At 54.7% G+C, this 27,247-nt stretch overlaps 8 protein-coding genes across 8 annotated transcripts; 3 read left to right on the plus strand and 5 right to left on the minus strand.

Moving 5' to 3' along the window:
* The first annotated feature begins 1,292 nt into the window (after window positions 1–1,292).
* Window positions 1,293–4,131, plus strand: BZA05DRAFT_248492 (permease). Its single transcript, XM_051480005.1, has 9 exons — window positions 1,293–1,773; window positions 1,845–1,859; window positions 1,961–1,973; window positions 2,038–2,196; window positions 2,275–2,932; window positions 2,995–3,023; window positions 3,082–3,148; window positions 3,298–3,466; window positions 3,554–4,131. Exons 1-9 carry the CDS (start codon window positions 1,637–1,639, stop codon window positions 4,029–4,031), a joined length of 1,725 nt encoding a protein of 574 aa, XP_051341176.1. The 5' UTR covers window positions 1,293–1,636; the 3' UTR covers window positions 4,032–4,131.
* Window positions 4,132–6,351: 2,220 nt separating this feature from the next.
* BZA05DRAFT_392379 (uncharacterized protein) lies at window positions 6,352–7,058 on the minus strand (the record flags this gene model as incomplete). The annotated part of the gene is made up of 2 exons (XM_051483089.1): window positions 6,550–7,058; window positions 6,352–6,483 (listed from the first exon to the last, which is right to left on the minus strand). A coding segment is annotated over exon 1 (245 nt), but the record flags the coding sequence as incomplete, so codon positions are not given.
* A 535-nt stretch (window positions 7,059–7,593) lies between these two features.
* On the minus strand, window positions 7,594–8,273 carry BZA05DRAFT_392383 (uncharacterized protein; the record flags this gene model as incomplete). Its single annotated transcript, XM_051483090.1, has 1 exon — window positions 7,594–8,273. The coding sequence occupies exon 1, from the start codon at window positions 7,984–7,986 to the stop codon at window positions 7,597–7,599; it is 390 nt and encodes a 129-aa protein (XP_051341178.1). The 5' UTR covers window positions 7,987–8,273.
* Window positions 8,274–8,458: 185 nt separating this feature from the next.
* Window positions 8,459–11,412, plus strand: BZA05DRAFT_392385 (fork head domain-containing protein). Its single transcript, XM_051483091.1, has one exon. It carries the CDS (start codon window positions 8,810–8,812, stop codon window positions 11,033–11,035), a length of 2,226 nt encoding a protein of 741 aa, XP_051341179.1. The 5' UTR covers window positions 8,459–8,809; the 3' UTR covers window positions 11,036–11,412.
* A 4,994-nt stretch (window positions 11,413–16,406) lies between these two features.
* On the minus strand, window positions 16,407–17,163 carry BZA05DRAFT_392389 (G10 protein). The gene is made up of 3 exons (XM_051483092.1): window positions 16,849–17,163; window positions 16,665–16,773; window positions 16,407–16,598 (listed from the first exon to the last, which is right to left on the minus strand). Exons 1-3 carry the CDS (start codon window positions 17,021–17,023, stop codon window positions 16,430–16,432), a joined length of 453 nt encoding a protein of 150 aa, XP_051341180.1. The 5' UTR covers window positions 17,024–17,163; the 3' UTR covers window positions 16,407–16,429.
* Window positions 17,164–17,290: 127 nt separating this feature from the next.
* BZA05DRAFT_392392 (armadillo-type protein) lies at window positions 17,291–23,953 on the minus strand. Its single transcript, XM_051483093.1, has 5 exons — window positions 23,167–23,953; window positions 19,451–23,105; window positions 18,388–19,398; window positions 18,161–18,332; window positions 17,291–18,113 (listed from the first exon to the last, which is right to left on the minus strand). Exons 1-5 carry the CDS (start codon window positions 23,788–23,790, stop codon window positions 17,495–17,497), a joined length of 6,081 nt encoding a protein of 2,026 aa, XP_051341181.1. The 5' UTR covers window positions 23,791–23,953; the 3' UTR covers window positions 17,291–17,494.
* Window positions 23,954–23,994: 41 nt separating this feature from the next.
* Window positions 23,995–25,113, plus strand: BZA05DRAFT_370803 (transcriptional regulator TACO1-like protein). The gene is made up of 2 exons (XM_051481660.1): window positions 23,995–24,371; window positions 24,436–25,113. The coding sequence occupies exons 1-2, from the start codon at window positions 24,047–24,049 to the stop codon at window positions 25,014–25,016; spliced, it is 906 nt and encodes a 301-aa protein (XP_051341182.1). The 5' UTR covers window positions 23,995–24,046; the 3' UTR covers window positions 25,017–25,113.
* An 89-nt stretch (window positions 25,114–25,202) lies between these two features.
* BZA05DRAFT_392395 (uncharacterized protein) lies at window positions 25,203–26,521 on the minus strand. The gene has a single exon (XM_051483094.1). The coding sequence runs from the start codon at window positions 26,130–26,132 to the stop codon at window positions 25,512–25,514; it is 621 nt and encodes a 206-aa protein (XP_051341183.1). The 5' UTR covers window positions 26,133–26,521; the 3' UTR covers window positions 25,203–25,511.
* Between the last annotated feature and the right edge of the window lie 726 nt (window positions 26,522–27,247).

Consider the following 27,247-nt stretch of genomic DNA (forward strand, 5'->3'; position numbering starts at 1 on the left):
TGGGTGGGGCAATGGATGGGGGGGGGGGCATCGTCAGTTCTTTCCGCTGTGTACATACTAGAGAGTGGAGGTAGGTATAAATACATACAAAGCGAGACGAAAACGCACCTGTTTCGACAGCACGGAGTATGTACCGCGTACCGTTGGAGATATGAACACGAGGGAATCGGTACCGGAGGCCCCAAAAGCTAGATACATACATAGGCCTGCGCGCCGGCGGGCGGATGCCGCCGGCTCTTGAGTTCGCTTGACGTTCCTTCCAGAAGCCTGCATGCTTGGCCTCCATCTCTTGTGTGTATGTACTCTATGTAGATACACCGGCCCAAGCTGACGGATCGACACACAAACCCCGTGATTGACGATTAGACGGCTCCACCGAAGGGGTGGGGGTGGGAAACGGTTTTGTGGAGCGGAACTGGAAGCCTCGAAGCGAAGATGCAATAGCGATGTAATCATAGGTATGTAGCGATCAATTGCTGTCGAATCGAACGCCAGACGGACAACCGAGCAAAAAGCAATTCGTCGCCTGCTCATGAGCTGTCTGTCCATCCATCGGGGGACTCCGACACGGAATGGAGCCGGGCCGGAAAGATAAGCGGTCGGTATCACAGGCATTAGTAGGAAGTATGCATCCATACGGCGCCTGAGCAGATACACATCAGCGAGAACGCGTACGAAACTGAAGGGGAGCTTGGTGGAAACGGTTCGTCCGATGCCTAGCATACCTAGAGCTGTCTCAGTGGAGCTCTCCTGCAGCATGCAGCAGAAGCAGTCTCGAAGCAAGCTCGGCTTACTGCGACGGTTAGTTAATATGATGTTGGAGATCCATCGTCTTCAAACTCCGAGGCTGTCACGATCCTCCGAGAATCGACAGGGTATAGTATTGACTCGGATGAGTGGGATACGGTAGATATAGTAGAGGCGAACCAGTGGTGAGGCCATCACTTTCGTCTCCAAAACAGACACTCCTGCCATGCAAAATCGTATGTAGGGTTGACAGGTATTCTAACGGCCAGGCGGGAGGAGAAGGAGGAAGATAAAAGCATATGTTGTCAAGGTCGAAGCCTGGTGCATCGAGGTACTCTAGAGTAGAGTAGTGTAGCCTGTCCTAGCCTGTTAGCCCGCCCACCCGCCCCGGCGCCGGCCCACAGGAATTTTCTGCACCCCCGACACCGCCGACATCACCACGGCGACTTCGCAGGCTAAGTGGGGGGCTAGGATTCTGGTTGGGATCTTTATCCTACCGCGTGGGCAGCTTCCGCAACAGAGCACTTTTCCAGAACGTTTTGTCGACCAAAGATAGCCACTCTCATTTCGCAATAATCCGGCACCGGTTCCCATCCCAAGTGCCCTGCATGTCCGTAAACCTGTAACCTGTATGGGCAATTGGTTGTGCTCTTCCTTCCTCCTTCTGATATCCTATCCCCACCAACACCAGCACCATCGCTGTAGAAGTAGGTAGGCGTACGGTACTTGCCTGCGCGCCATCACCGTCCTGGTACATATAGCGGGGCATCCTCTTCCTCCCACGCCTCCTCCAGTTCGATCAACCGGAAGAAAAAAACCAGCACGGGCTGCAAATCGACTGCGTTGCCACCAGTTTTTTTTCTCGCTGCGCTTCAACAGTTCAACAGCCATGACGTTCATCGACCGCTTCAACAGGCGCGTGGCCACCAGCCCTGTGGGGCGCTTCTTCAGACTCGAGTTCTCGGGACATCCCAAGGAGCGGAAGGGCTCGCGTTTCTTCACCGAGATTCGAGCTGGGCTCGCAACGTATGTTGACGCCGCACCTCCTTCCGGTTGTGTGACTTCGGAATAGGTACTAACTCGTCCCACGCGTGCAGGTTCTTTGCTATGGCGTGAGGAACCCGAATGAATCATCCGAACTGCGGTGGAACCGTGTTGGTCGGTCGGCGGTTGGGCGTTGTACTGACTGCTGTTGCGCTGCGCAACTTTGTAGTTATATTATTGCCGTGAGTCCCCGTGTCCGCATCGGTATCGTCGCCGTGGTTGGTTCTGACCCGGCCTTTGCCACAGGTTAATTCCACCATCACTTCGGAGTCCGGGGGCACCTGCGTGTGTCCTCGCACGGAGGCGGATTTTGCCTGCGACCTCGACCAGGAGTACCTAATGTGTCTCGGCGTTGTCAAGCGCGACATCGTCACGGCCACAGCCGCCATCGCGGCACTTACTAGTGTTCGTCGCGCCCGCAGTCCGTGTCCTTATATAAGCTTTATGTGGCGTCTGACCGTGCGCGTATCCGTGAGGGCTTAGTTTTTGATGGGCATCGGCGCAAATATTCCGATCGCGTGTGCGCCGGGAATGGGATTGAATGCGTACTTTGCGTACCAGGTCGTGGGATACCACGGAACCGGCCCGGTCTCGTATGAGCTTGCGCTCACGGCTGTTTTCGTTGAGGGATTCGTTTTCATCGGGCTGTCGATTCTGGGGATGCGGCAATGGCTGGCCCGTGCGATTCCCGCGTCGATCAAGTTGGCTACTGGTGCTGGCATCGGACTGTATCTGGCGTTGATCGGGTTGACGTATAGCGCTGGTATCGGTGCGATTACGGGAGCTATGTCGACGCCGTTGGAACTGGCCGGTTGTACCGCCGAGTATAAGGACCCAGACACGGGAGTGTGTCTGTCCCACAAGATGCGGAATCCAACACTCTGGCTCGGTATCTTCTGTGGCGGTATCTTCACCGCCATGTTGATGATGTACCGTGTCAAGGGTGCCATCATCGCCGGCATCGCTCTGGTCAGCATCGTCTCGTGGCCCAGGACGACGGCGGTCACTTACTTCCCGTACACTCCCGTCGGCAACGACAACTTCAACTTCTTCAAGGACGTGGTTGCATTCCACAAGATCGAGAAGTCGTTGAACGTGCTCCAATGGGACATCAGTGGCGCTGGCCCCCAATTCGGACTCGGTGAGTGCCAGTTCATGATGCACTGTGGCGCGGCTTGGTATCTAACCTCTTGCTTCGCACAGCCTTGGTTACTTTCCTTTACGTTGATATCGTAAGTACCTTTGGAAGGCTGGGGATGCTGCAAGGCAAGGCATACTGATGTGATCCAGCTCGATTGTACCGGTACTTTGTACTCGATGGCTCGTTTCGCCGGCTTCGTCGATGAGGAAACCCAAGGTTAGCAACCCTCGCCCGCCTACCATCTCCACTATGGGCACCATCGTGCTTGATTCCAGGAAGCAGGATGTCGATCCGACGGAAAACTGCCTTTACCATTGCCGTGTCTCGAAAGGGAATATCTTACTGACGTCAAATACGACACTTAGACTTTGAGGGCTCAGCCATGGCCTACATGGTCGATGCGATTGGCATCTCCATCGGCTCGCTCTTTGGCTCCCCTCCAGTCACGGCCTACATCGAATCCGGCGCCGGAATCTCCGAAGGCGGCAAGACCGGAATGACCGCATGCGTGACTGGCCTGTGCTTCTTCATCAGGTAAGTCTCCCACCCCCTCCCTCGAGCGTATTCGCCATGTCCATCCGTCTCCACCAGTGCGCCCACCGCTCACATCCTTCCCACTAGCATCTTCTTCGCGCCCATCTTCGCATCGATCCCGCCGTGGGCAACAGGGTGCACTCTGATCCTGGTGGGGAGCATGATGATGCGTTCAGCGGCAGACATCAACTGGGCGTACCCGGGGGACGCAATCCCCGCGTTCATCACGCTGCTGTGCATGCCAATGACGTACTCGATCGCGTACGGCCTCATCGCCGGCATCATCACGTACATCATCCTCAACACCCTCGCCTGGCTCGTCGAGAAGGCGTCTGGCGGCCGCATCGTCCCCTATGCCAAGGAGGTCAAGGACCCCTGGACTTGGAAGATCAAGGGCGGTATACTGCCCATGTGGCTTACTAGGCTGGTGGATGGGAAGAGGGACTTTTGGAGGCCCCATCCCGAGCTGGATGCTGAGGAGAGGGACAGCCACGGAGAAAGTAAGCTCGAGAAGGAGAACGGCCGTGCGGAGGCTGCTACCCCCCGCCACCACCGCCGCCGGTGAGAACGAGACTGAGCAGCTGGAGAAGAGGCATCTTGCTTGATTCGATGGGGGCGGCCGTGTGCGTGGTCGTGTGGGTGGATAGATTGGGGTGGTGGGGGAGGGTGCGGGGGGGGAGGATGCGGGGGTGCATGTGAACGATATCTCATGGTTTTACGTACGTATGGCGATGATATCCGGAGGAATGGTTGTTTATCTTTCTTATTTCCTTTTACGTATCATCCGCGCCAGGCTAGATGTGATACAAATACAATTAATGCCGCTTGGTTGAATTACCTTTTTATTAGTTTTGCTGTATTATGCAGGATTTTTGCCGAATTTTTGGAGTATTTTGCAGTATTTTTGGAGTATTTTTGGATGATCCGTCTCCGTTCGCAGCTGCCATGGGAGGGGGTGAGATGTCTCGCAATTGACTGTGCAGAGAGAGGATCACCCGGCCCCAGCGGAGGAGGGGTCGGAGGAGTAGGATGAAGAAGCGAGGACGATTGACACGTCTACACGGAGAAAGGGGATGGATTCATGCACGATCGAGTATCATGTTCCGACGCTCATGGGAAAGATGGACGGATGGACGGACGGAAGGGGCTCGATATGGTCTTGTTCGTCGGTCTACCACACCCCACTACACGTCCAGGAACGAATCATTGACCAGCTCCAGCTCCAGATAGCTCCAGCTTCAAGGCTGCATCTAGGCAGACAGTCAGGTAGGGAGGGGGAGGGAGGGGTAGGGTGAGGGGCATAGGGAGAGGAGAGCAAACGTTTGAGATCCGATCGCCGCATAATCTGTTTGTCCGGGTCCGTATGCACCGTACGCACTGTCTCGTATGGTCTCGTCTCGTCGTGTGTTCACTGGTTTGTTTACGCTCACTCACACGCACAGAGACAGACACACACCCTCACACATACGGACAAACACACTCGGAAAGAAGAGCGAGAAGGACTCGAGATAGTACTGAGCATCCTATCTACCTACTTCACAAGCACTTCTCCTAACTCCGCACTACCGTACCGTCCTACGCATCCGCCGAAAGATCGACAAATCGAGCAAGAGAATACGCTCTAATCCGTTTGGTCCGTTTCACCATGTGCAGAATATTAACCACCATTAACCACCATTAACCACCTACATTCTAGTAACCGTCGAATCTCGACGAGTGAGAAGCCGTGGATCGAGATGAGCACCCCATATACTCAGCAGCGCCGTCAGCTGTGTAACAACCGAAATAGGCTGTAACTACTAACCTTGCTTTTTGCTTTTTGCGCGCGTTTGCGGCGACGCAGTGGCGACTTTGGCGAGTGGCTAACTACTGAGTCTCGGGAATGGAGGGGAATGGAGGCGCCGGGGATATGCTGAGTGAGGGGTGGATGAGGCTTCCTTTTCCATTTTCTTCTTTTCCTCCGAGCTATGTAAGTGGGACTGTACTGTAGATACCCATACCGGTTATCGTGGGGAACTCATGATGTAGGTATCTAGATGTAGCAGTGATGGAGGTGGTCAAATCAACGTAATCTACACCCGCGCCCAAGCACGGCCCTGATTCGTCTTCGTCTTCGACGGCGGATCGCGGAGACACGGACAGGGAGCAGGGATGTTCCGTCTGTCCGTCCATCCTTTCGTTCGCTCGCTCGTTCGTTCGTGCAGCAGGAAGGACAACTCATGCGGTAGGTACGCAATCTTCAGGTTTTGGGGTTTTTGGCCTGTAGGATGGTTGCTCTGGCGATGAGAGGGAGGGAGGGTGGAGATGGTGGTCAAGATGATCATGGCAGCGGAGCTGAGCTGAACTCGCTCGGTTTGGTCCGGCCCGGTGGGGTTCTGCACGATACGATACGGTATGTAGGAGGTAGGCAGGCAGGTAGGCAGGCAGAGTACTCTACCTCGAGCACCTCGAGCAGAGCACAGCTGCAGACTGCAGACTGCAGTTCGATGTCAGAATGTTTGAGGGGAGTTGTAGGAAGTGCTTGCTTGGTTACTCTACCTACCGTCTCGCCTCGTCTCGTCTGCGGAGCGGCCTCCTACCGGTATGTATCTACTAGTATGTAGAGTATGTAGAGTGCTATATGTACGGGTATCTCCAGCGTCGGTGCAGTCTCCGGAGCAGCTCCAGAGCAGCATGGCATGGCGTGAAGTGGTGTGATGGTGTGGTGGATTCTTTAGGCATCTCGAAGCACGTCAGGTAGAGTAGAGTGAGTACCGTAGAGCAGCGGAGAGTGCGGGAGTGCGCGAGTGCGCGAGTGAACAACAGCTGCTTGGTTCGCTTGCTGCGTCAAGTCGAGTCAACGACATCACTGCGTTCCTCCCTCCCTTCCTCCCATCCTTCCTTCCCTCCCTCCCTCCCTCCCTCGCCGTCCATTCGGATCGACCGCTTCGACGTGCTATCTGTACGGTAGAGCAGGTAGTCAAGTTTCAACGACTGGCCTCCATTCGAGTTCCAGTCGTCCGAGTAATCTCCGCACTCTGGATCCGCAGTAAGTAGGGAAGCAGCGAAGCAGGGAAGTATGGAAGCAGGATGTGGTTACGTACCCAGCGATTGGTGCAGGCGGAGGGAGACACATGGAATGCCGACCGACTCCGAAACTGAATCATCCGCACCGCACCGTACGCACCGCACGCACGCCCTGGCCTCCCTCACCTGTCAATCCCTTCCGTATACACACCTACATAGCGTGCCGACATATCTTGGTGATGGTCCGTGGTCGGTCGGTCAATCAATCATGCTGCGCATGCCCCGCATCATCTGGAGCGGAGTGTCTGTGGGAGCGGAGGGAGAGACATCACATCCATCCAAGTAGAGTATCCATCCCCACCGAGCATCGTTTAGCATACCACACCACTCCACTATACCACCACACCACCACCACATCCACCACATCCACTTCCACCACATCCACATCCACAATATCCACATCCAAAACATCCAAAACATCCACCGCATCCACCACATCCACTGCATCCACCACGCCCATCGTCAGGTGGGGGGGATGCACACTGCACGGCAGCGGAGGCAACACACACACACACACACAATGCACACACACACACACACAATGCACACACACAGCATATCGCTATGGAAATAGCACGATGGCACTTTCGACTTTCGTCATTCCGTTGCAGCGTTTCTCGGCAACGCAGTTAGCTACTCTAGCGTCCAGGCGGATCCGCAGGTAGAGTGGTGGGCATGTGTGATATGTGTGATATGTATGATATGTAGGGTTATCCAGAGTATGTATAGTGCTTTGAGCAGGCAGGCAGGAAGCAGGAGGGGAGAGGATGGTAGGATGGATGGATGGATGGGGACACGAAATAGAGTGGATTGGGAAATGGAAAACCAAGATTTCCGGACGCTGCACACTCTACCTACTCCATTCCGTCCACTGCAACTGCAACTGCATCGTAACTGTCTTCGACGAAGGTTGGTTGTAACTTGTCCGTTCGGCTGTCTCATCGCCTTTGCCTTTCTCTCGCTCGCTCGCGAACGAGCTGTGGCTGTCGCTGCTCGAACAGTCGAACTTGTCTTTATTCTCCTCGGTGCCCCCTCCCCCTCCCCCTCCCCCACCACCACTACCTTCAACACTCCCTGTCCTGGCCTGCCCCCGGCCTGTCGTCTTCGTTGTCGTCTTCGTCTTCTTCTTCTTCAAGCGTTGCTGCTGCCTTGCCCTGCCTGCCTGGGTCCTCACTCTGATTGCTGTGCGTTCCCCGGCTCCGGTCGCGAGTCCGTCTGCCGTCCCGCTCACAAAAAGTAGAGTACTTCCGGAAAGGAAGAGCGTGTCTGCCGAAGAGTATTCCTTTGCCGGATACAGAGCGACGGGGGAATAAAGAAAGAAAGAAGGAAAGGCCGGACGGAAGCACGCAAGAAAATAGGTTGCAGGGAGAAATAAAGACTAGAAGAAGAAAGACGGACCCAAAAGAAGAAGAAAAGGACCGGCCAAAACGAAAGAAAGAACAAGACAAAGGCATCTCCTACCACTCAACGGTCGGCGGAGGACGGACAAGCAGATCCATCTCAATCGCAATCTCAATCTCAATCTCCATAGTTGTCAATCTCGATATCAACCTCCGTCTCAATCGAGTCCTCGAGCTCAAGGAAAACCACTCGGGATTTACCCGAGACAGTCCCAAAGCGAAAAGACGTCACAGCCAGGCGGAGCAAGAAGGCGAAGACATCCCGAACACGCCAAAGCAGCAGAGGGCTGTTCGGAATATCCGGCTTGCACTGTTTCGGCGCTCAGACTTGTACGAAAGCAAACGAGCGCGCCCGCCTCAACGCCGCACCCAAAGCGATCGCCCAGTCCTAGACCTCCCCCCAGGCCACTCCCCCCCAGGCCATCCTCCCCCTCCACCGTCCGCCATCCACCCTCCACCCCCCCCCCCCCCCCAATACCCCTGCCCCTACCCATACTACCAAAGGTCCACCATCCATACCGACCAACCTATACCATCCATACCCATATCGTCTATACCACCTCCCCCCCTCCACACTCACTCACACCCCTCCGCCTATCTGCCCTCCCCGTTATAGCTGCCAGCCGCCCTGCAAACCTCGCTGCGACTTACCTATCCTCCCTGCGACATACTCTACATACTCACTTACATATCTGCTGCGACTCCACTCCTCGGGTATCACTCCCTTTACATCGCAAACACCCCCCAAACCCCCCAATCTGCCGGCGAAAACGATCCACCGAACAGCAGCAATCCTCGCGCTATTTTTCACGCGTCGCTCACCTCTGTTCGGTCTGCTGCAGTAGCCTTCCCGAAAGCCTGTCGCCCGCTGGAAATCATGGCCGCCACACGCTCGGCGCTGCCTCCAATGACGATTCACAGAGATGTGCTCGGACCTTTCCCACAGACCCCCCCCTCACCACCACCACCTTCGACGAACAACTCAGCAGCTACACCTGCATCTGAGACCGCTAGCTCCACACGACTATCCACCGCCGCCGCCGCCTCGTCGTCCTCGTCCGTCGCCGCAACAACTACTTCGACCTCTAGCAAACCCAATCCCCTACGATCGACAACTGGAAATCCCCTCCAGTCGATAATGTTCAGGCCGCCAATCGCGGGCCTCGGAAACTCACCACTCAAGCGGAAGCAACAGAACCACAAGCCGAATTCGTTTCCTACCATCGTGTTCGAAAATTCCTTCGAGCGGATTGCAATGCCCCCGCCGGACCCGGACGCGTTCACCACCGACTCACCCATGAAGAAGCCGCCAGTAACCATTTTCGACACTGCGATACCCATGCCCTCGCTTCAGCGGAAGCCGAGCGCTGCCTTGTTCACTCAATTCCAGGCCTCAAAGGCGATGGCCGAAAAGGAGAACTACGGGCATGTACTGGACGGGAAGGTACATAAGCCGGGAGCGGGACCGGGAGGAGGAGGGGTTCGGCGAGTACTTATGGAGTCGGCACCCATCAAGGAGAAGAAGGTTTCAAAGGACAAGTCGGCGAACAACTCAGCAATACCTGATCCGGATACGTGGGAACCCCCCCAGGTCCTGGATGATGGGAAGAAACCGCCGTACAGCTATGCGACGCTGATTGGAATGGCCATCCTCCGAGCACCGGGTCGACACTTGACTCTGGCTCAGATTTACAAGTGGATCGCCGACAGCTTTCAGTACTACAAGACGTCAAACAATGGTTGGCAGAACAGCATCCGACACAACCTGTCCCTCAACAAGGCATTCGTGAAACAGGAGAGGCCAAAGGATGATCCGGGAAAGGGAAATTATTGGGTTATCCAGAAGGGATGCGAGCATCAGTTCATGAAGACCAAGAGCTCACGTAAATCTGGCAAGAAGTCATCGGTGCCAGCAGCGACATCATCACCGGTGCCCTCGTCTTCCCAGGAAAGCAAACTACAATCTTCTCAGGCTGACGACGCTACCACCACCACCACCACCTCGACCGGCAAGAAGAACAAAAAGTCGACACCTGCTGAGATTCAGGTACACGAGGATGCTTCTGAGCTACCGGACCCTACGCCTACGCCCTCCCAATCGGAACATGCCGGGAGCACGGACGCTACAGAGAAGGTTGTCAGCAGTAGTGGTCTGCATGAGGAAGTGCTGGCACTGTCGTCAGATGCCACGAGGAGTGCAAGCAGCGTCAGTCCCGAACCGACCCGTCGTTCTCTTCTTCTTGAAGATGACGATGTTTTCCGCCCGTCTTCGCCGCAAGGGATCATTCTTGCCAACTCTTCGCCCCCTCATATCAACATCATGTGCTCGTCTCCACCACTAACGAGGTCGCAATTAAACCACTCCTTGAGAGATGCGACGCCACCGCCATTGTTCCCGTCATCGTCCGGGATGAGAAAGCGCAAGGTTTCGTCCATGAATGACAGTGGCTACTTTTCGTCGTTGGAGTCCTCGGTCATCCGTCCGAGCAATACCGACTCGGATAAGCCGAGGATCAAGCGTGGTAGGGCTGAAGAGGCCATTGCGCGCATCCGTGAACACGAGAGTCCGACCCGCAGATCCACGATGGCACCCAACTCCTCCATGTTGGGCCTTTCGTCTCCGTTGAGGAGTTACGATATTAACCCGATGCTGCCGCCTCTCACCCCTGCCACCACCCTCCGACCCCAAAAGCCACCAAGATCGGTCAGCCCTAACACCAATCTCCGCATCCATCGGGATAAGATCCGGCAGTTGGTCAAATCACCATCTCGGGATGTGGACATTCTCGACGACGATCCGTGGGGTTCAACCCTCGCCGCCTTCGCCTGCCATGAATTCGCTATGGATACCACTGCGATTGCCGACGATATCGTCCCCCGAAACTCGTTTGGTTCTCCGGGACACAATATCCGGTTCACCCCCCGGGATATATTTGCCGACGGGCTCTTTGACACCCCGGATCTCTTTGGTGTCGATGTGTTTGGCGTCATGAGGAATGGATTCGAGAGGTTCACCAACGACTGCCCGGAATCTCCAACTGCCGGCCACGGCAGTATGAGCAGTCGGCCCGGTTTACACAAGAGTCACACCACAAACTTTTGAGTTTTTTCGGCGGATACCCGTTGCGGTTCTCACTTTTTTCTGGCTTTTCCGGACCGCAATCTCGGCGTTGGGGATCTTTTTTTTTATTTCTTTTTTTTTCCATGTGCCCTCTTTTCAGTTTGGGACAGGTGCCAGCGAGTCTTTTTTTTTCCTTTCCTCTTTTTTTTTTCTTCACGTCCCATGAAAAGTTTGGGAACTTTGCATAGTGCGAGGGTGTAAGAATTCTTTTTACTGTGGGACCTTGTGCTTTTACGGGTTCGGTGTAGTATTATTCCCTGCTACACTTTTCAGCGATCTTTTTCTTTTACACCCATATTTTTAACGAGACCACGAGACCAACGCGACCACGAATTTGGGGGAGACACAGAGTGGGGTGAGGGGGGCGGCGGGCGAGCGAGCGAGCATTACATAGGATCTGGGCGGGAGGGTTCTGTCTTTTCGTTTTTTATTTTTATTTTTCAGCCGTTGCTTGCCGTTTTTCTTTTCTTTTCTTTTCTTTTTTTCTTTTTTTCCGAGTGATTTATTCTTTTTCATTTTGTATCGGTGGGTGAGGATAGGCACACTTTGTACTCTCTTTTCGCTTTTTCTCTCCCTTTTTTTGTTACTTCGAGCCATCGAGCGGGCGAGCGTTGCTTTGTTCTTTTGTTACGGGGCTGGGGGTGGGGGTGGGGGTGGGGGTGGGCACTGCGTGGGCACTACGCAAGGCTGTGGACGCACGGGCGGATGGGCGGACGGTTTGTTTGTTTGTTTGTTTGTTTGTTTGTTTGTTTTGTTTGTTTGATATCCGATACCTGTATCTCTTTGTATATTCTTTTTAGGCAGCAAGCACTGACAGTCAGGCTTCAGCGACGAGAGGGGGATTTGGCGGGGGGAGTGGGCGAGTGGGGCGAGTGGGCGGGCATGGACGGGGGTGTTTGGCTTTCGGTTGCGGGTTCGTTCAGTTTTATCTGTATCTTTTTTTGTTTGTTTTGTTTGCTGGGCTTGGGTTGGGTTGGGTTTGGGCCGGTTGGCGCGTGGGGATTCTGCTTTTCTTTTCGGGTTTTACTGGGTCGGATTGGTGGATTACGATTACGGGATGGATTGATCATTGGGAGTGGGGAGACGGTCGCTTCTTTTTTCTTTGTTGCGGTGGGACGGGGCGGGGCGGGGATGAAGATGAGAATGGGGCGGGGATGAGGATGGGGCGGGCATGGTGGAGCGGGCATGGTGGAGCGGGCATGGTGGAGCGGGCATGGTGGAGTGGAGCGGACATGCGGCGGAGTTTGTGGCGGGGTTTGGGGGCTTGGGGGACGGGGACGGGGGGAATTCACTCATTGCATTTGCGTCATACGCACTTCCATCTGCTGCTCCTCTGCTTGGTACAACTAGAGGGTACTTTACGCCCTCCACCGTACCTACTCTAGTACTCTACACAACTCCCGTGATGTCGCGCAGCGCGTCCGTTACCTACTCTACTCCATCATCTATGCTGCAGTACTTTACGCAATCGCCCGGAAGCCAAAAAAGGAAATATATTTGTATGGTAAAGTGTGTGTGTGTGGCAACCCGGCCGGGGGTGTGTTTCATGTTCAGCTATGTTCAGCTACGTGCTGGGTTGCTGGGTTAAGGGCGATGAGTTGTCACTCCTTCGCTCCTTCACTCATCTGGCGGGACTCGGGAGGGTAGGATGGATTGATTGGGGGGGAGGGTGGGAGGAATAGGTATGATGTGCGTGACGGACTCCGGAGCTTGGAGGGATAGAGGGGAGTGGTAATTGGGGGGGCTGGGGCTGGGGATGGGATGGACATGCGGGTAGGATGGGCATGGAGGATGGCGATGGCGAACGCGAGATCGAGGTTGATGGTGGTGGTGGTGGAGTGGGGTGGTTTTGGTTTTGGTGGTAGTTTTGGTGGGGTGGTGGTGGTGGTGGGGTGGAGGGGGTGGGCGGTGGGGTGGTGGAAGGGTGGGGTGGTACTTTACGCGGTTCTCCGGAGCGGGAGGTGACGCCTACTCTAGTGACGACAACGGTAGGGCGGCGGCGGCGTTGGTGGGCGGTGGGCGGTAAGGCGCGAAGCGAGGCATATCGGGTGCGTTTACTGGCGTACTGTGGGGGTGCTAAGGTTGCAGACGCCGACGTTGGCAGCGTCCTCGGCGGCTACAACTAGTACTCTACTACCACTAGTTGCAGCCTTACGGCGCTTGCGGCCTTCGAAGTTCACACTTCGAAGCCTGGGTCCCACCGTCCAGCCGTTTGCGACACCTCTAGTTAGCGATGTCACTTCTAGATACACATGCAGTTATGTGGTTATGCAGAGTAGAGTACAACTTTCGTGGTCGGGGTACGTCCAAAATGTTCCATGCCATGCCCTCGAATGAGCGCGATACAGCGGCCACCACTCGTTCTCTCTTGCTCACTCGAGACCATACGCCATCTCAGTCAGTCAGCCCTTGGCGGTATATCCTCTTCCTACGAATCGGCACGGCTGGATTATGCTAGAACCCAACGGACCAGCTGCAGGTCGATAGATATCCGTTGGGTTTCCCACCCCACGGCATGTCTCTGGGATATCCATCTCGCTGCCCTGCCCTGCCCTGCCCTGCCCTGCCATGTCATATCATGTCATCCGCGTCGTCATCCGCGTCTCGTCTGTGGCGCGGGTGCATAGTGCACTTTAAAACGTTTAATCCCTAGCCAATGGATCGGAATTGGTTTGGGTTTGGCAGGCTGTTGGGAGCTTGGGAGCTTGGGATGCGTTTCTGCCTGGACGCTGCCGCTGGCACAGGAACAGACACAGATACAGACACAGACACAGATACAGACACAAACACAGGGACTAGGTATCCCTTGGTGAGCCGGCAAGACCGCAAGGGGAAGCTGTGCTGCTGGCCTGCTGTGCTGCTGGGAGTGGGATCCACAATGCAGCAAGTCCAGTCCAGTCTCGACGCTCGACTCTATTGGTAGCTCTCTATTGGCAGCCACGGCATCAGCCTGGCTTGTCCGGCTTGCCACTTGGGCTCTCACATCTATTTACTATGTGAGCTCCACGCTAAAGAACTACGGACCTACGGGTTCTCAATCTCACCTCGATTCTAGAAGTCCGCCACGCTCATCTGTTGAATGTTCCCGCCGTCACGGGGATCCGCATCGCAGCGGCTGCTCGCCGATGTCAGTCAGTCAGATACCGTCGGGCATTTACGATTCTCCGCTGCATATCTGCATCCCTGCATATCTGCTGCTGCTGCTGCTGCTGCTGCTCTCCACTCACACATTCACGCATTCATGCTAGGTAGTAGGTAGGTAGGTGGCTAGGTACCTAGCCATCGGGAGCTGGCAAGCACACCAGAGCGGCGACGATGCATCTGTAAGCATCTGTATGTAACTGTGGTAACTGTGGTAGATTCCGCCGGTGACAATGACGATGGACTGCAAGTTGCTCCTGTACAACATACAGTGTTCTCCATAGTCCAGTCCAGTCCGTTTGGACCCATGGACGGGACTGGACTACATACATCCAGTCCGTCCGGAGGTGTCTGTCGGACGGACTACTTTTATCCCGTCCTCCAAAAGGCACGGACGGGACTGGAATTTGGCAGTCCAGACTGCAGGCTGGACTGGACTGGACTGGACTATGGAGAACACTGTGTACATACAAAGCGCCAGCTGCATCTGCATCTGCATCACAGACGGCACTTGGGAGCCCGGGGGGTACCTACAGTGCCTTGCGCTTCTGTAGAAGCGTCTTGAAACTGGGTTATAGCTAAGCTACGCTACAGTACAGTAGGTACCGGAGTGCTGGGAATACCTACTGCAAATAGGGATATCGGCTGGTGTGAATCCCTATGTACATAGGGTGGTGATGCGGTTGACATTGAGCACGGAAAGCTATCTATGCACGACGAAAAAACATCAGCATCAGCCAAACTATGGACTGCCACTAACTACTGATTCCTGAGGGGGGAGCGGCCACCGACGCAGCCAACCTTGGTCCTTGGTCCTTGGTCCCAAATCAGCTTGTGCCGTCTCCCCAGGCTCCAGCTGCTTCGGGTGCTGTCAGTAACTAGTCTCCAGCCCATCTCTCTCGTCTCTCGTCTCTCGGATGCTGATGAGTACTGTTGACTACTGGCACATACTCCAAGAGCAAGAGCAGTCGAATTCCCGTAAGCCCATAGCTTATGTTCGACCCCGTGATGCTGAGAACTCGGAGAGCTCCATCAGCATCCTCGCCGCTGGCGGTGTCGACATTTCCAAACCATGTGGGCCGCAAACGAGAACGCCGTATGTACTGTACACGTTCCCGTTGGTTGGTTGAAACTTGAAACTTGAAACCTCCCCAAGAAAGAATAAGTAGGTACAAGATGTCCGCCGAGTGACCGAGTCTGGGCTCTGGATTTCGGTCGTCAGCGTTCGTCCTGACTCCTGGGCGTCTCGTGTCCGGGCTTATATATGCCTTGGTCAACTTCAGCTTCTCTGCTTATACATACCTTGGTCAACTTCAGCTCCTAACCAGTGTAATTGAGTATAACGGGGTACTTGGACGTCCCTGTATGAGCTGGGCTGGGCAAGAGTGTTGAGGAGTCCGTTTCGGGGTGGCGCATATGTGTAGTAGAGGAGAGGAGAGAACCATGGTGGATCAGAAGCGCAGAGAAGTGTCACTATAGTAACCTTCAGTTCTTGTCCCGCAATCAAAGACGTCCTCCGAGTGCTGTCTGGAGAAAAAGAATGGTGAAGAGTGAGTTGTGATGGTTAGTGATAGTGATAAATCTACGGTTAGATTCTGGAGATCCTACATATGACCATTTCCCGCTGCACTTTACGTCCAACTATAATCACCGATGGTACCGTTATCTTCGTGCAGAGCTCTGAGCGGCATTAGAAATGCTACCGGGGCCCGGCCCTCGACTCTGCAAATCCATCATCCACAATGACGAAAGCATGCTCGGTGTCACGCGGCTTAGATATACCTCATGATGAGATTGGAAAGATGAAAACTGGGGAGGAGCACGGGGGGCTCTACTGCGATGGGTGACACTGATCGCAAAAAGCGTGGATGAGGAGGTTTGCTATTCGGTGCGGCAGGCAGACATCACGTCGAAACGTATTGAGACTGTTGGCAGATATTTGAACGGTATCACATATGCAGCTTGTATCAACTAGCTCCCCGTATCACATCATACCATGCCTCTCCGTGGATAGACTGTCCGATGCATTCTCAATCTCAATCTCGCTGGCCTACAGACAGCAGACAGCATAAAGACAAGGGGAGTAAATTTCCACCCCCAAAATGCATCCCACCCCCAGCATTATAAAACAAACACGCAACAGCAACAGCAACATCATCATAACCATCATAAGAGTTCGCCTCCGTACCGGTATTATACAGCCCTCCCCCCCCACCTCCCCCTCCCCTCCCCTGATCAATCGCTACTAGCACACCCGCGACATCCACAATGCGTGCACTGTATCCCGGAGCTCTCCTCGTTGAGCCTGGCGCGGGGGACGCGACAGATGCAGGTGGTATTGAAGTTGTGTTCCTTCGCCTGTATGCAGCGCATGCAGCAGAGCTTCTCGTAGCCTTGTTTCTTCCTGTGTATTCACAGCATCAGTCTCCTCCCTCCTGGAGCAGATGGAGCAGATGGATGGACAACGAACCACTTCGCGATCAAGTTCGCGTCGCCATATCCGTTCTTCAGCAGCCAATCATACAGCGACTTAGAGATTGCCTCCTTCTTGTAGTAAAGCTCGTAGACGTATCGCGACCCTGCGTTTCCCCCATCTCTATCAGCAACCCATTTTTTTTTTACCCTCAAGATGCCCCCCCCCCGCAATAGCTTACGTTGGTGCGAAATCCGGAATATGTCCCACGTGGCCTCGTTCTTCTTCTTGCCCTCGTGCGGCGCCGCCTCCGCGTCCTTCATCTTGTTCGCAAAGTCCAGCAGCGTGTCCTCGATCTCCTCGAAGCCCTCTGGCGGCGGCTTCTTGGAGCCGCGCGTGTGGCGGATAGGCGGCATCGTGTAGGAGTGGGTGATGGGGGGGTCGAGGGTAGTGGGTGGTGGGTGGGTGGTGGTGGTGGTGGTGGGTGGTGCGAGGTGGTTGTGGTGGTCGAAGCTGGTGGTGCGAGGCGTATGTCGGTGGATGTGCTATGATGTCGCGAAGCAGGAAGTACGAGTACAACATACGTGTGGCATCGTTGACGGATATTGCCGTGACACGATGGACACGTGATGTACAGAAAGTCATGCTTATCACTCGCATTTGGATTTTGTCCCGACACTTCATTTCCATCTAATCCATTCGGAATTACCCATCATAATCGATCTCTCCAGATCGACATGCGTATGTACAGCACACAGCACACAGCAACATCAACAAGCAAAGCAAGTAAATAGACCGCACAACCACAACCTCCAGTCCTCTTCAACAGCAAAAGACCGCTCGGAACAACCGCAAGAAAACCATCAAAACACTGTCTCATCTACCATCTAGCCAAAATTCATCTTCAGCGCAATACTCGGCTGGCCACTCCCCACTACCACCTCCCTCCTCGGCCCAGCAACATTACTCCTCAAGACCTCCTCCATGTATGTCCTCTGCCTTGCATCCAAGTTCGCCACCACCGCTTTAAACGCATTCTGGTCTGTCTGTGCGAGCTCGAGCAGTCTCGTCGCGGTTTCCCTTCCCACCTCGGGGGTGCCATCGATGCGTGCACGTTCCAGCAGCATTGGCACGAACAGGCTAATTGCGACCTGCATCTGCGTCTCGCCAAAGAGCGTACGTGCGAAAGTGGTGAGGATGGCACACACGGCTCCGGTTGCGGGCGTGGAGGGCGTGGTCGTCGTGACAAAGTTGATCAGCTTGGGGAGAAGATTGCGGATTATTTCTTGGTCACAGGCGGTTTTGGGGGAGGACATGACGAGCGACCGCGTACATTGTACGGCGATAGTGGAGGTAAGGGGGTCGTCCAGGGAGCTGAGGATTTGGTCGCAGAGCTTGGGTAAGTGCTCTTCATTCGTCGGCAGGATGTTGACGCCGGCGGTAACGACGATTGTGGCGGCCATCAGGGTGTTTCGGACGCAGGGGATGCCGACTTCACCGCGGATTCTAGGGCTGTCAGTGATTGTTTGGTAGGAGAGGGGCGAGCCACATACTTAGCGTGTTCGAGGACCCGCATGATGCTGCTAAGGCAGCTGCGGGCCTGCATGACCACAAGATCCGCATCATTCTTACTGGATCCCTTCGTGAGGATCGTGATGAACCTCTTGAATATGGGCAGTGAACGAGGGACGACATCAGACTGACAAACACCCGTGCCAAAAATCGCTAGATACCACATTGTCAGCCCGCTGTCTTGAGCAACCAGTCAAGGCAAACCTACTTGTAAAGACATGCAGAATCGACGCGTACAGATCCATCCTAATGACCGCCGGGAAGACCTCGGCCGCATCCACCAGGGCATCCAGACTGACTCTGATCAAGTTTGTAGCCTCATCACTCAGCTGCTGTCGGATCTGTGTCTTCAAATCGACAAGGTTCGGCAACAAGCCGGCAAGGACCAGCACGATCAGACGGGTCAGCTCAAACAACTGGTCAATCTCCTCCGTCAACCCATCGGCGCTCTTGGCATCCTTTCCACCCTTCTTCCGGGCCGCGGGGTGCTCCACACATAGTGCTCGGGCAATGTCCACGATTGCCGACTGTACTGCCAGGCCTTCCGTGAGAACAAGTCTATCCAACAGGTCCATCGTTTCTGAAAATATGGTGTCCTGGTAGATTGCATGGCCGCAGACAGATGGATGCAGAATCTTCTTAAGAGCCAGCAGAATCTCCAAGGTCTGCTCCTTTGTGGCCAGTGAGTCCACGCCCGGCCGTGCGACCAGCGCCTCGAACGCAATACCAAACAGCACGAAAAAGAACGCCACCGGCTCGTCTCTATAGTTAATATCGTCGCGGGGTTGCGTCGTGCTCATGACCGCTCCTGGAGGAGAAGACTTCCCATCCAGAGCGTCGAAAACGAACTGACTGTCCTGTTCAATCAAACTGGCGATCGCATCGACCAGCTTCAACCAAGAGTCCTGATAGAAACCGAGCAAAGTCTCGCGGTTGAGGGCAGCATAGATCGTTTCGATCGACCCACCAATTGACGAGGATCCCGATCCACCGGCAGAGATATCCGGCTCAAACCGCAACCGTGCAAACTCCCGTAGCGACGAGAGCCACATCGGAGCAAGCGTGGTGATATGGGGCTTAACGACATCAACCAGATATGATTGCTCCAGACTGGCCACTTGAAGCTCTGCCCAGGCCCTGAGTACCGCCATTTTGACCATAACCTGGGCATTGGAGCTAAGTCCCTTCAAGTCCCCAATTGATGCGTTCTCCGCATCCGCTGTATAAAAGTTAGCACTCTTGTGCAACTGGCAATGTGTCACACAACTCACTCGAAAAATTCTCCAGTGCCTGCGTAACGAGCTTCAAAATCCTGCCCATGCGATCAATGTCCTTCACGATACCGGTTGCAATAAACGCAGCGCCAACATTGACCGCCTGCGTCGCCAACTCCGGGCTCGAATCCACGGCAAATGCCGGCGTCAATGCACTTCCAATCTGCGCCTGATACTGCTCCAGCAGCGGTGCATCCGGGAAATCCGGGTCCGCGGTGTGTCCAAACATTTTGAGCACCTGATCGATAATCCTCAGACCACCGATCCTGAGATCAACCACATTCGCGGTAGACGCGGAGAACGCCATCTTGATGATATCACCTATCTTTTCGAGGAGCCTCTGCTGCAGTGGTGACTCTGGATTCCTTGCCAACTCCTCTGCAGAAAGCGACAGTAGTTCTCCTAGCAACTCTATTGCAAAGGTCCGTACCTGCCATCGCAGTGGCTCCTGTCCCGTCGGCTTTGACTCGGCCTCGTTGCCAGCCATGCCCGCGACTTCCTCATCATTAAGATCCGTCGTTGTCCCGCCGGTAGGCTTAGGTACTTCGTGTACGGCAAGACCGCCCTTCCTCTCCACCGTCTTTGTCATAACCATCTGGCAGCGATCCACCCACTCACCCGTCTTAGTGATTCCTGTCTGTCCCATCCAGTTGCGTACGATATTCCGAACACCTTCGTGTGTGGGATTTTCGTCTAGCGTAATCCACAACTGCTCCTCGAGCTTCGGGTCGGCCGTCTTGAGGATCCTCTCTGCATGAGCCTTCAGGAGCTGGTACAATCCATCCACGGCAACATTCCTCATCTCGCCGTCGTCGGATCCGAGTCCCTGATGCAGCATCTTGAGGTACCGGGTGACATCCACATGGCCGAGTGCAAACATCGAGAAGTGTTCCAGGCAGCGGAGCGCTTCCATCACCGTGAGGTTGTCAGATTCCTTAAGGAACTGATCGACCATGGTTAGAATCAGCTCGCGCACTTTGCTCATGTCCTGGAGTTCCGGGCCGAGGACACCGATCAGTGAGTCGATGCAACGGACAAGAATTCCCGTGGTTGGCAGCTCCAGCTCCAGATTCGAGGTCGCCAGTGAAGAGACTTCGGCGTTATGCGTTTCAGCAACATACAGCTGGGATAACATTCCCATCGTGCTGGACACATATCCCGAGAAGGTCAATCCAGCCGAGTCGATGGTCCTAGCCAGACCTTCCAGCGCCCAGAAATGTACGATCGGGTGCGGATCGCTGCTAAGGGACATGAGAATCCCAACGATAGTCTTGAGATGGAACCCGGCAGCCATGCCACCGACATGGGAGTGTATACAGCCCAGAGCTACCGCGGAACCAGCGCGAGCATTCGGATCTCGATTGTTGACGACCGTATCGACCAGCCATTTGATGATATTCCCGGTGAAATTATTCCCGCCGATGCTGCAAAGCCTTCCCAGCGCTTCATAAGCGATATTTCTAACGAATGGGTCTGGAAGAACCACGAAGCCCTGAAGCAGTTCGGAAATGATCTTGAGAACGCTAGGAGCACTAAGATTCGCGCCCGGCACCTCACCGCTGACGGTCAACTTGGTCACGCCGAGGAGTGCCACAGCGACGTTAACGGTCATTGCGGCCTTCCGTCCTGGGTCCCGCTGGAGGGTATTTGATGCTAGGAACGTGGCGATCTGCTCCAAGATACTCTCTTGAACCTTTGGCTGCTGGATCGGCAGGAGCGCGGTGAATAGATCAATCGCCGAGTTGACAACTGCCGTAGCCGGTGGGGCAGGCGACGCCTCTTCCCCCTGCGGGTCGGAAAGGTACAGGTTCACCGAGTCATGCTCGATTGACCCAATAACTGGCGTATGCAGCGAATCCTCGATCCTAGCATCCGGGCTATCCCTGGTCATCCAATGCTTAATAGTCTTCTTGCTTCCCCGGCCCTCAAACGCAAACGCATCCACATCGTAGCCCTTAACACACGAGGTGACACCGTACGCGTAATTATCCGCGATCTCCCATAGACTTTCGAAGTTGCTTGCCGTGGCGATGGCGGTGCTGAGCGACGACGGCGTGTACTTTTCCGGATCGGCGAAGAAACTCACCGCAATCGTCAACAGGTTTGCCTGAACCGCCTCGGCGTGTGAGAGCTTGACGAGCTTCACATAGCATTGCAGCACTCGCCGTCGCACCATAAGGTCAAAATCGAGTAGTTGGAGCGACTGTTGCAGGAGCTGCGTGACGTCATCCGTGGTCTTGCGGGATGGCAGTCCGTTCAGGAAGAGCGTTGAATTCTGCAGCATCGCTGCTATCCGCTTGGAGACATCGGTCGTCAGGAGGCGGTGATTGAACTCCAGAAAGGAAAGAATCGACCCGAGCGCGCACTCCCTCACATGTGCCAGGAACGAGAGCTCCAGCATCGACCGCTCCGTCGTCGAATCCTTCGCGAGCGGTTTGGGCAATGCATTCTTCCACAGCAGGAGAAGCTGCGAGAGATGTATCTTGACAAAATTCGGTCCCAGCGCCATCAGTCCGCCGATGATGATCCATGCCACTTGAATCTGTGTGCTCGAGATCCGGAGCTCGTACTCGCCACTGGACTTCAGCAGGTTTGTGGCCATGGAAAGGATGCGGGATGTGACATCCACCGACGCGTACAACGGCTGTACAGGGGCGGTACTTATGGCCGCGGCGAGTCCATTGGCATATCCGGTGCACCGCCGTATGGTCTCCGTCGATAGTGGCCGGCGAGTGGTCAGTTGCGTCAGTTCGCGGTTGACATTGTTCATGCAGATAGTGAGGATCGGGAGCAGCTGAGATGGAATGGCCATGACGAATGCCCGTAGACACCAACTCGTCGTGATCTGAACCGAGTAGTTTGGATGCTGGATGACCTGCAAGAGCCCATCTCTAATCGCATCCTGTATTCCCGTTGTGGCGGATCCCAAGGCCTTGATGAGAGACGACAATGCATGCAATGCACCGATGAGTGTGTGTTTGCTGGGCTCGGGCTTGTCCTTGATGACCTGTGGATAGTCCTTGATGGTGTCGTTCACCAGCGTCCGTGCGGCATTCAGCTGGCCGGTCTCCCCCAGCAGCCTCTGTCCGATCACTTCCTCCAAGATGACCCTTACGTATTTCCTCGTAGTCAGCAGCCGGAATCTGTTGGCAGTGATTACCGGGCTTGACAGCAGTTTTACGAGCAAGTGATTGGAGATGGTAGCGTAGTTTGATTCCACAATACTCGTGCCAAAACGCATCATAACTTCTACATATGTCTGCGCAATACCCGCACGGACTCGCGGCGGTGTCGTTGTCTTTGTATACTGTCCAGAGAGCTGCCGCAATATTTCATCCAGTGACAGAGCCATCCGTACTACCGTCTTCTTCGACGGGGCCGGCGATCCTGGTCTTTCCATTACCACCCTGTCGTCATCTTCAAGTGCCACCGACGATCGCTTCACCTTCTTAGCCTTCTTGAGATTCTTGTTGATCAGCATCTCCGGATCGGTCGAGTATGCCTGGACCAATGTCAAAGCCAGGCACGAAGCAGCAGCCCTCCGTACATTCGCTGACTGTGTGTCGAATGCCTTGAGTATTGAGGCTTGTAGTTTCTCGTAATCTTGAAGTGTAGTAAAGTAAGGCGTGCTCTTGAGCATATCTTCCAGACACTACCGGCTCACCCATCCACATCAGTAATTCGCGACCCTGAGAGATTCCGGCGAAAACTACCTGTAAAGCCGAAGCTTGCACGACCGCCGCCTTGTCCCCAGCGGCCGCATTCCTTGCTGACTTCCATATATCCCTTGCAATGGATTCATCCGCCATAGGGCCAAGCAGCTTAAAGACGTTTCCCATAGCCCTGAGCGTAGTACTCCTGACACCGCAATTATTTCCAGAGTTCTTCAGAAGCTTCAACAACGAGCTGCAAGCAAACGTCGAGACCGATATAGCACTGTCACCCGCAACCGCAAAGATCTCCCCTAGACAATGCGCCGCCGCATGTTTCGTCCGTACGTCTTTATCCTTCCCGCCATTGATGATGCCAACCAGCTCGTTAACCGAATCGTAGAGTAGCTTCCGGTCGCCCTTGGAGAACACTCCCGAGAAGCACCGGCCAAGGATGTTGCGTGTTAACCGTGTGGGCGCCGGCACGGTGAGCTGGATAACTTTTAGGAGCTCGCGCTGGACGAACAGCTGGTAGGCGGAGGCACCGTCCGCGTCGAGCCGCTCGACCAAGCGCTCGATGCTCGTCAGGAAGTTGAGAACGTATAGCTGCTGCTGCGGCTCGTCGGTGATGGCGGAGAGCTTTATGAGGTCCAGCTGAACAGCCTCGGGGGCTATCTCGACAGCCATTGTGGGCGAGTGCCGTGGAGGGGGGTAGCGTAGTAGTGCGTGGGAAGTATCAGGGTTCACGGAGGAGAGATGGTGGAGATGCGGTATACTACGCACAAGAGGGGGACAGCTGCGCTGGTTCAGGAGCAGCAGCCTGTCATGCCAAGACGCGAGTAGGTCCCGGCGGGCTCCTGATGGCTCAAAAATAGTTAACCTTGAATGAATATTCCACCTCCGGACCCCGCCGTCGCCATTCCCCCACCACAACCGTCTCACGATGCGCACTCCAGTATTTCGGACATTCCAATGTCTCTGCCGCGCTTCATTCGCATCGACGGCGTCGATCAATGCCACCGCTAATGCCACCACATACACCTGCCGCCGCCCTGCCACACAGGGAATCCGCACGTTCACTTCCACCTCCACCACCGCCTCGGGCCACAGCCGCTGGTCCAAAATCAAGCACGACAAAGCCAAAGTCGATGCACGGCGAGGCGCGGGCTACTCCAAGCTGAGCCAGGAAATCAGCTTTGCGGTGCGCGATGGAGGCACCGATCCCTCGAATCTCCGGCTCAAGGCCGCCATTGAGGCCGCAAAAAAGGGTTAGTGTGAGAACTCCCCTGTTGTATACTACCTGCCATCGGGGCTGATTCTAATTTACACCAGCCGGCATGCCGAAGGATCGGATAACCACGGCCATAGGGCGCGGACAGGGCAAGTCTGCCTCCGGCGTCGCGCTGGAGCCCGTATCGATCGAGGCCATCGGCCCCGGAAAGGTCGCGCTGGTCATCGATTGCTCCACGGATAATAAGTTGCGCACGCTACAGGATGTCAAGTGCATCCTCACCAAGCACAACGTGCAGATTACGCCGACGGCCTACCTGTTCTCGCGGAAGGGACTCGTGCGTATTTTAGCAGAGTCGGGAGGACATACGTTTGATACCGTGCTGGAGACCGCCCTGGAGATCGAAGGGACTGAGGACGTCGAGGAGGTGGCCGAGGGGGAAGATGGGAAACCCGAGATCTTGATTACCACAGAGCCGGCGCAGATCAAAGTGGTCGCTACAGAAGTGAAAGAGAAGCTTCCGGGACTCGAGATCATCACCTACGGCATCGAGTGGGTGCCGAACGAGGATACCATGATCGAAGTGGACAAAGAGAGGACGGCCGATTCGCTGGAAGAATTGCTGGCAAAGCTAGAAGATGTGCCTGAAGTTAACGACATTTATACCAATGCAAAGGCATGAGAGAATAACCTTTATTCTCTCAGTTGTAGACGGCACGAGATGGAACGTGTATATTGCTTGTACCATATACTTGACGATAGAGCAATCTCAGCCCCACTGATGTTTCAATACCTATTCCAAAGTGAATTGCGAAGTAACCATTGTGGTAGCCATGGCGAGACGTTACTTATAGGGTGAAACAGAACCCGCTGAGATACTTCAGATCATACCGCTCTGAAACCGAGCATTCAATTGCAATCATAACAAACATTGAGGTATAGCAACCATGATATAACACTGCCAGACCAACAGACCAACACCTAAAAAAAGATACAGACGTTTCTCGACAACTCCCAACTCCGAAACTCGGCATGACCCCGCACATCAAATATATATGTAAAACCTTCTCACGACGAATGGTACGCAAAAATAAAAGAAGGAAGGAAGGCAGGAAGGAAAGAAAGAGAAAAGCAGATTTCGGAAGCAGAGTTCGGAAGCAGAATTCGGAATTTGGAATCAAAAGGTCTGATGCAGATACTTGTCGGGGTCAGTAACCCTGGCGCGAATGGCATACAGGTAGCTCGCGCGGAATTCATCGGTAGCATCCATCGTCTCATACCACGGGTACCAGCAATACTTAAGCACCAGAGCCAGCGTGAGACATCCGCCGCAGATGTCCTTCGTCTCGTGGTCGGGATCGTGGCTCAAGATGAGATGATAGCGACGAGTCGTCATCGTCTGGGCGTAGGTACGACGATTCAGTTCATCGGAGAAGTACCAATCGCAAAACTTGCAGTCCTTGAGTGCGGCGAGATACTGCGTCATGGTCTCCTCGTCGGTTAGGCCGCGGGCGATGGTGCGCTCCATCAGGGTGCGGAGCTCTTTCGGACGAAGCGAGAAGCAGCACGCGCGAAGCTGACGACTTGTCATTGAGAGGGCCAGGTAGTCTTGGCTCGTGTGCAGGTGGGTCGAGAGGTAGACGAGGAGCTCGGGCGGGAGCGAGAGGAGCGTAAGCTTTGGATTTTCGGCAGGAACAGCAGCAGCAGAATCCCGCTGTTGAGAGCCGGGCATTAGGGACTGTGGTTTTGATATCGGGGTCGTCCGTGGAGATGGGCAACTTACCGCGGGTGTAGCCATCGATAGCGTGCGTGCGTGGGCCGTTCGAGTTGTACTAGTAGAAGCAAGCGACTTTGACGGAGAGGAATTCGCGAGGCTGGGTTGGGGCAGGAGTGAGAGATTCTGATTTATAGCGACTTCGTGCCTGTGGCCTTTGGGGGAATAGATGAGAGTTCTCGGCACCAATCGATGAGCGATGAGCTGTGCTGTGGGATGTATTGTGCTGGTAGACAAGTCAAGATAAGTAGCAGTTTCCTTGTGAGAAGAAGAGGTGAGGCCTAACCAAGCTGCGGGGCCACGGGCGAACGAAGGAAGCGATGTCGACCCAGACCATCCCGAATGGGAGTGGCCGCAGCCCAAGTGCTCAGTTAGACCTGGGGCTAAACAGCACCACGTGATGAGCTTATGCGATGATCTGCCGGCAAATTGAGCACTTCTGGGGAATTTTGTCTGCATTGGCGCTGGGGAGTCTGGATCAATCCGCCGAGGGGAGACAGGATTACAGAGCAGTTACCCTGCATAGAATGCCTTTTCGTGACGATTCAAAGGGCACCCTTCACTTGCGAGACACCGGTCGTTGTGCTTGTCACTATGAGAATACATACACGTCTACTTATTCTTATCGCGATCATCAGGAGGCTCGGCTTGCGTGCCAACCATGAGAGAGTTGATATGGCTCCGCTCCAATTGGTTTCGGTGTGTATGAGGTAGGTAGTCGGCTGTAACTATTGTGCAGTCCGATTACGGCACATTTCGGAGGAAGAGGAATTCCCTTGCATCTTCCTTTGTAACTAGGGTGCAGCCACCTCTTTATCGACGTCAGTTTCTGGTTCCATTGGGGGATGTGGTGTTGAGCTCAGTGCAGTGTTGTTGCCCAGCGTCCAACACCATCATTCGCAGAATCTCAACCGAATAGCACAGTACATCATACCAGCACTCTTTGCTACAGTAGCTCCAGGCAACTAGAATACCTATCGCGGGGTCGCAGGGCCGCAAGAGCTAGTTAAGCCGGCGCGAGTTGATCCTCTTGGTCGTCACGATAGAAATATGTAGACAAGATGTAGGTTGCTTGCTCGTACATAAAATGTTGCGTACTTTCGTCAGGCTTTGACAGTGGACTTACGACAGCATGCGCA

The sequence above is a fragment of the Tricharina praecox genome (assembly GCF_024521635.1).
Source record: "Tricharina praecox strain CBS 144465 chromosome Unknown BZA05scaffold_7, whole genome shotgun sequence".
NCBI classification, from domain to species: Eukaryota; Fungi; Ascomycota; class Pezizomycetes; order Pezizales; family Pyronemataceae; genus Tricharina; species Tricharina praecox.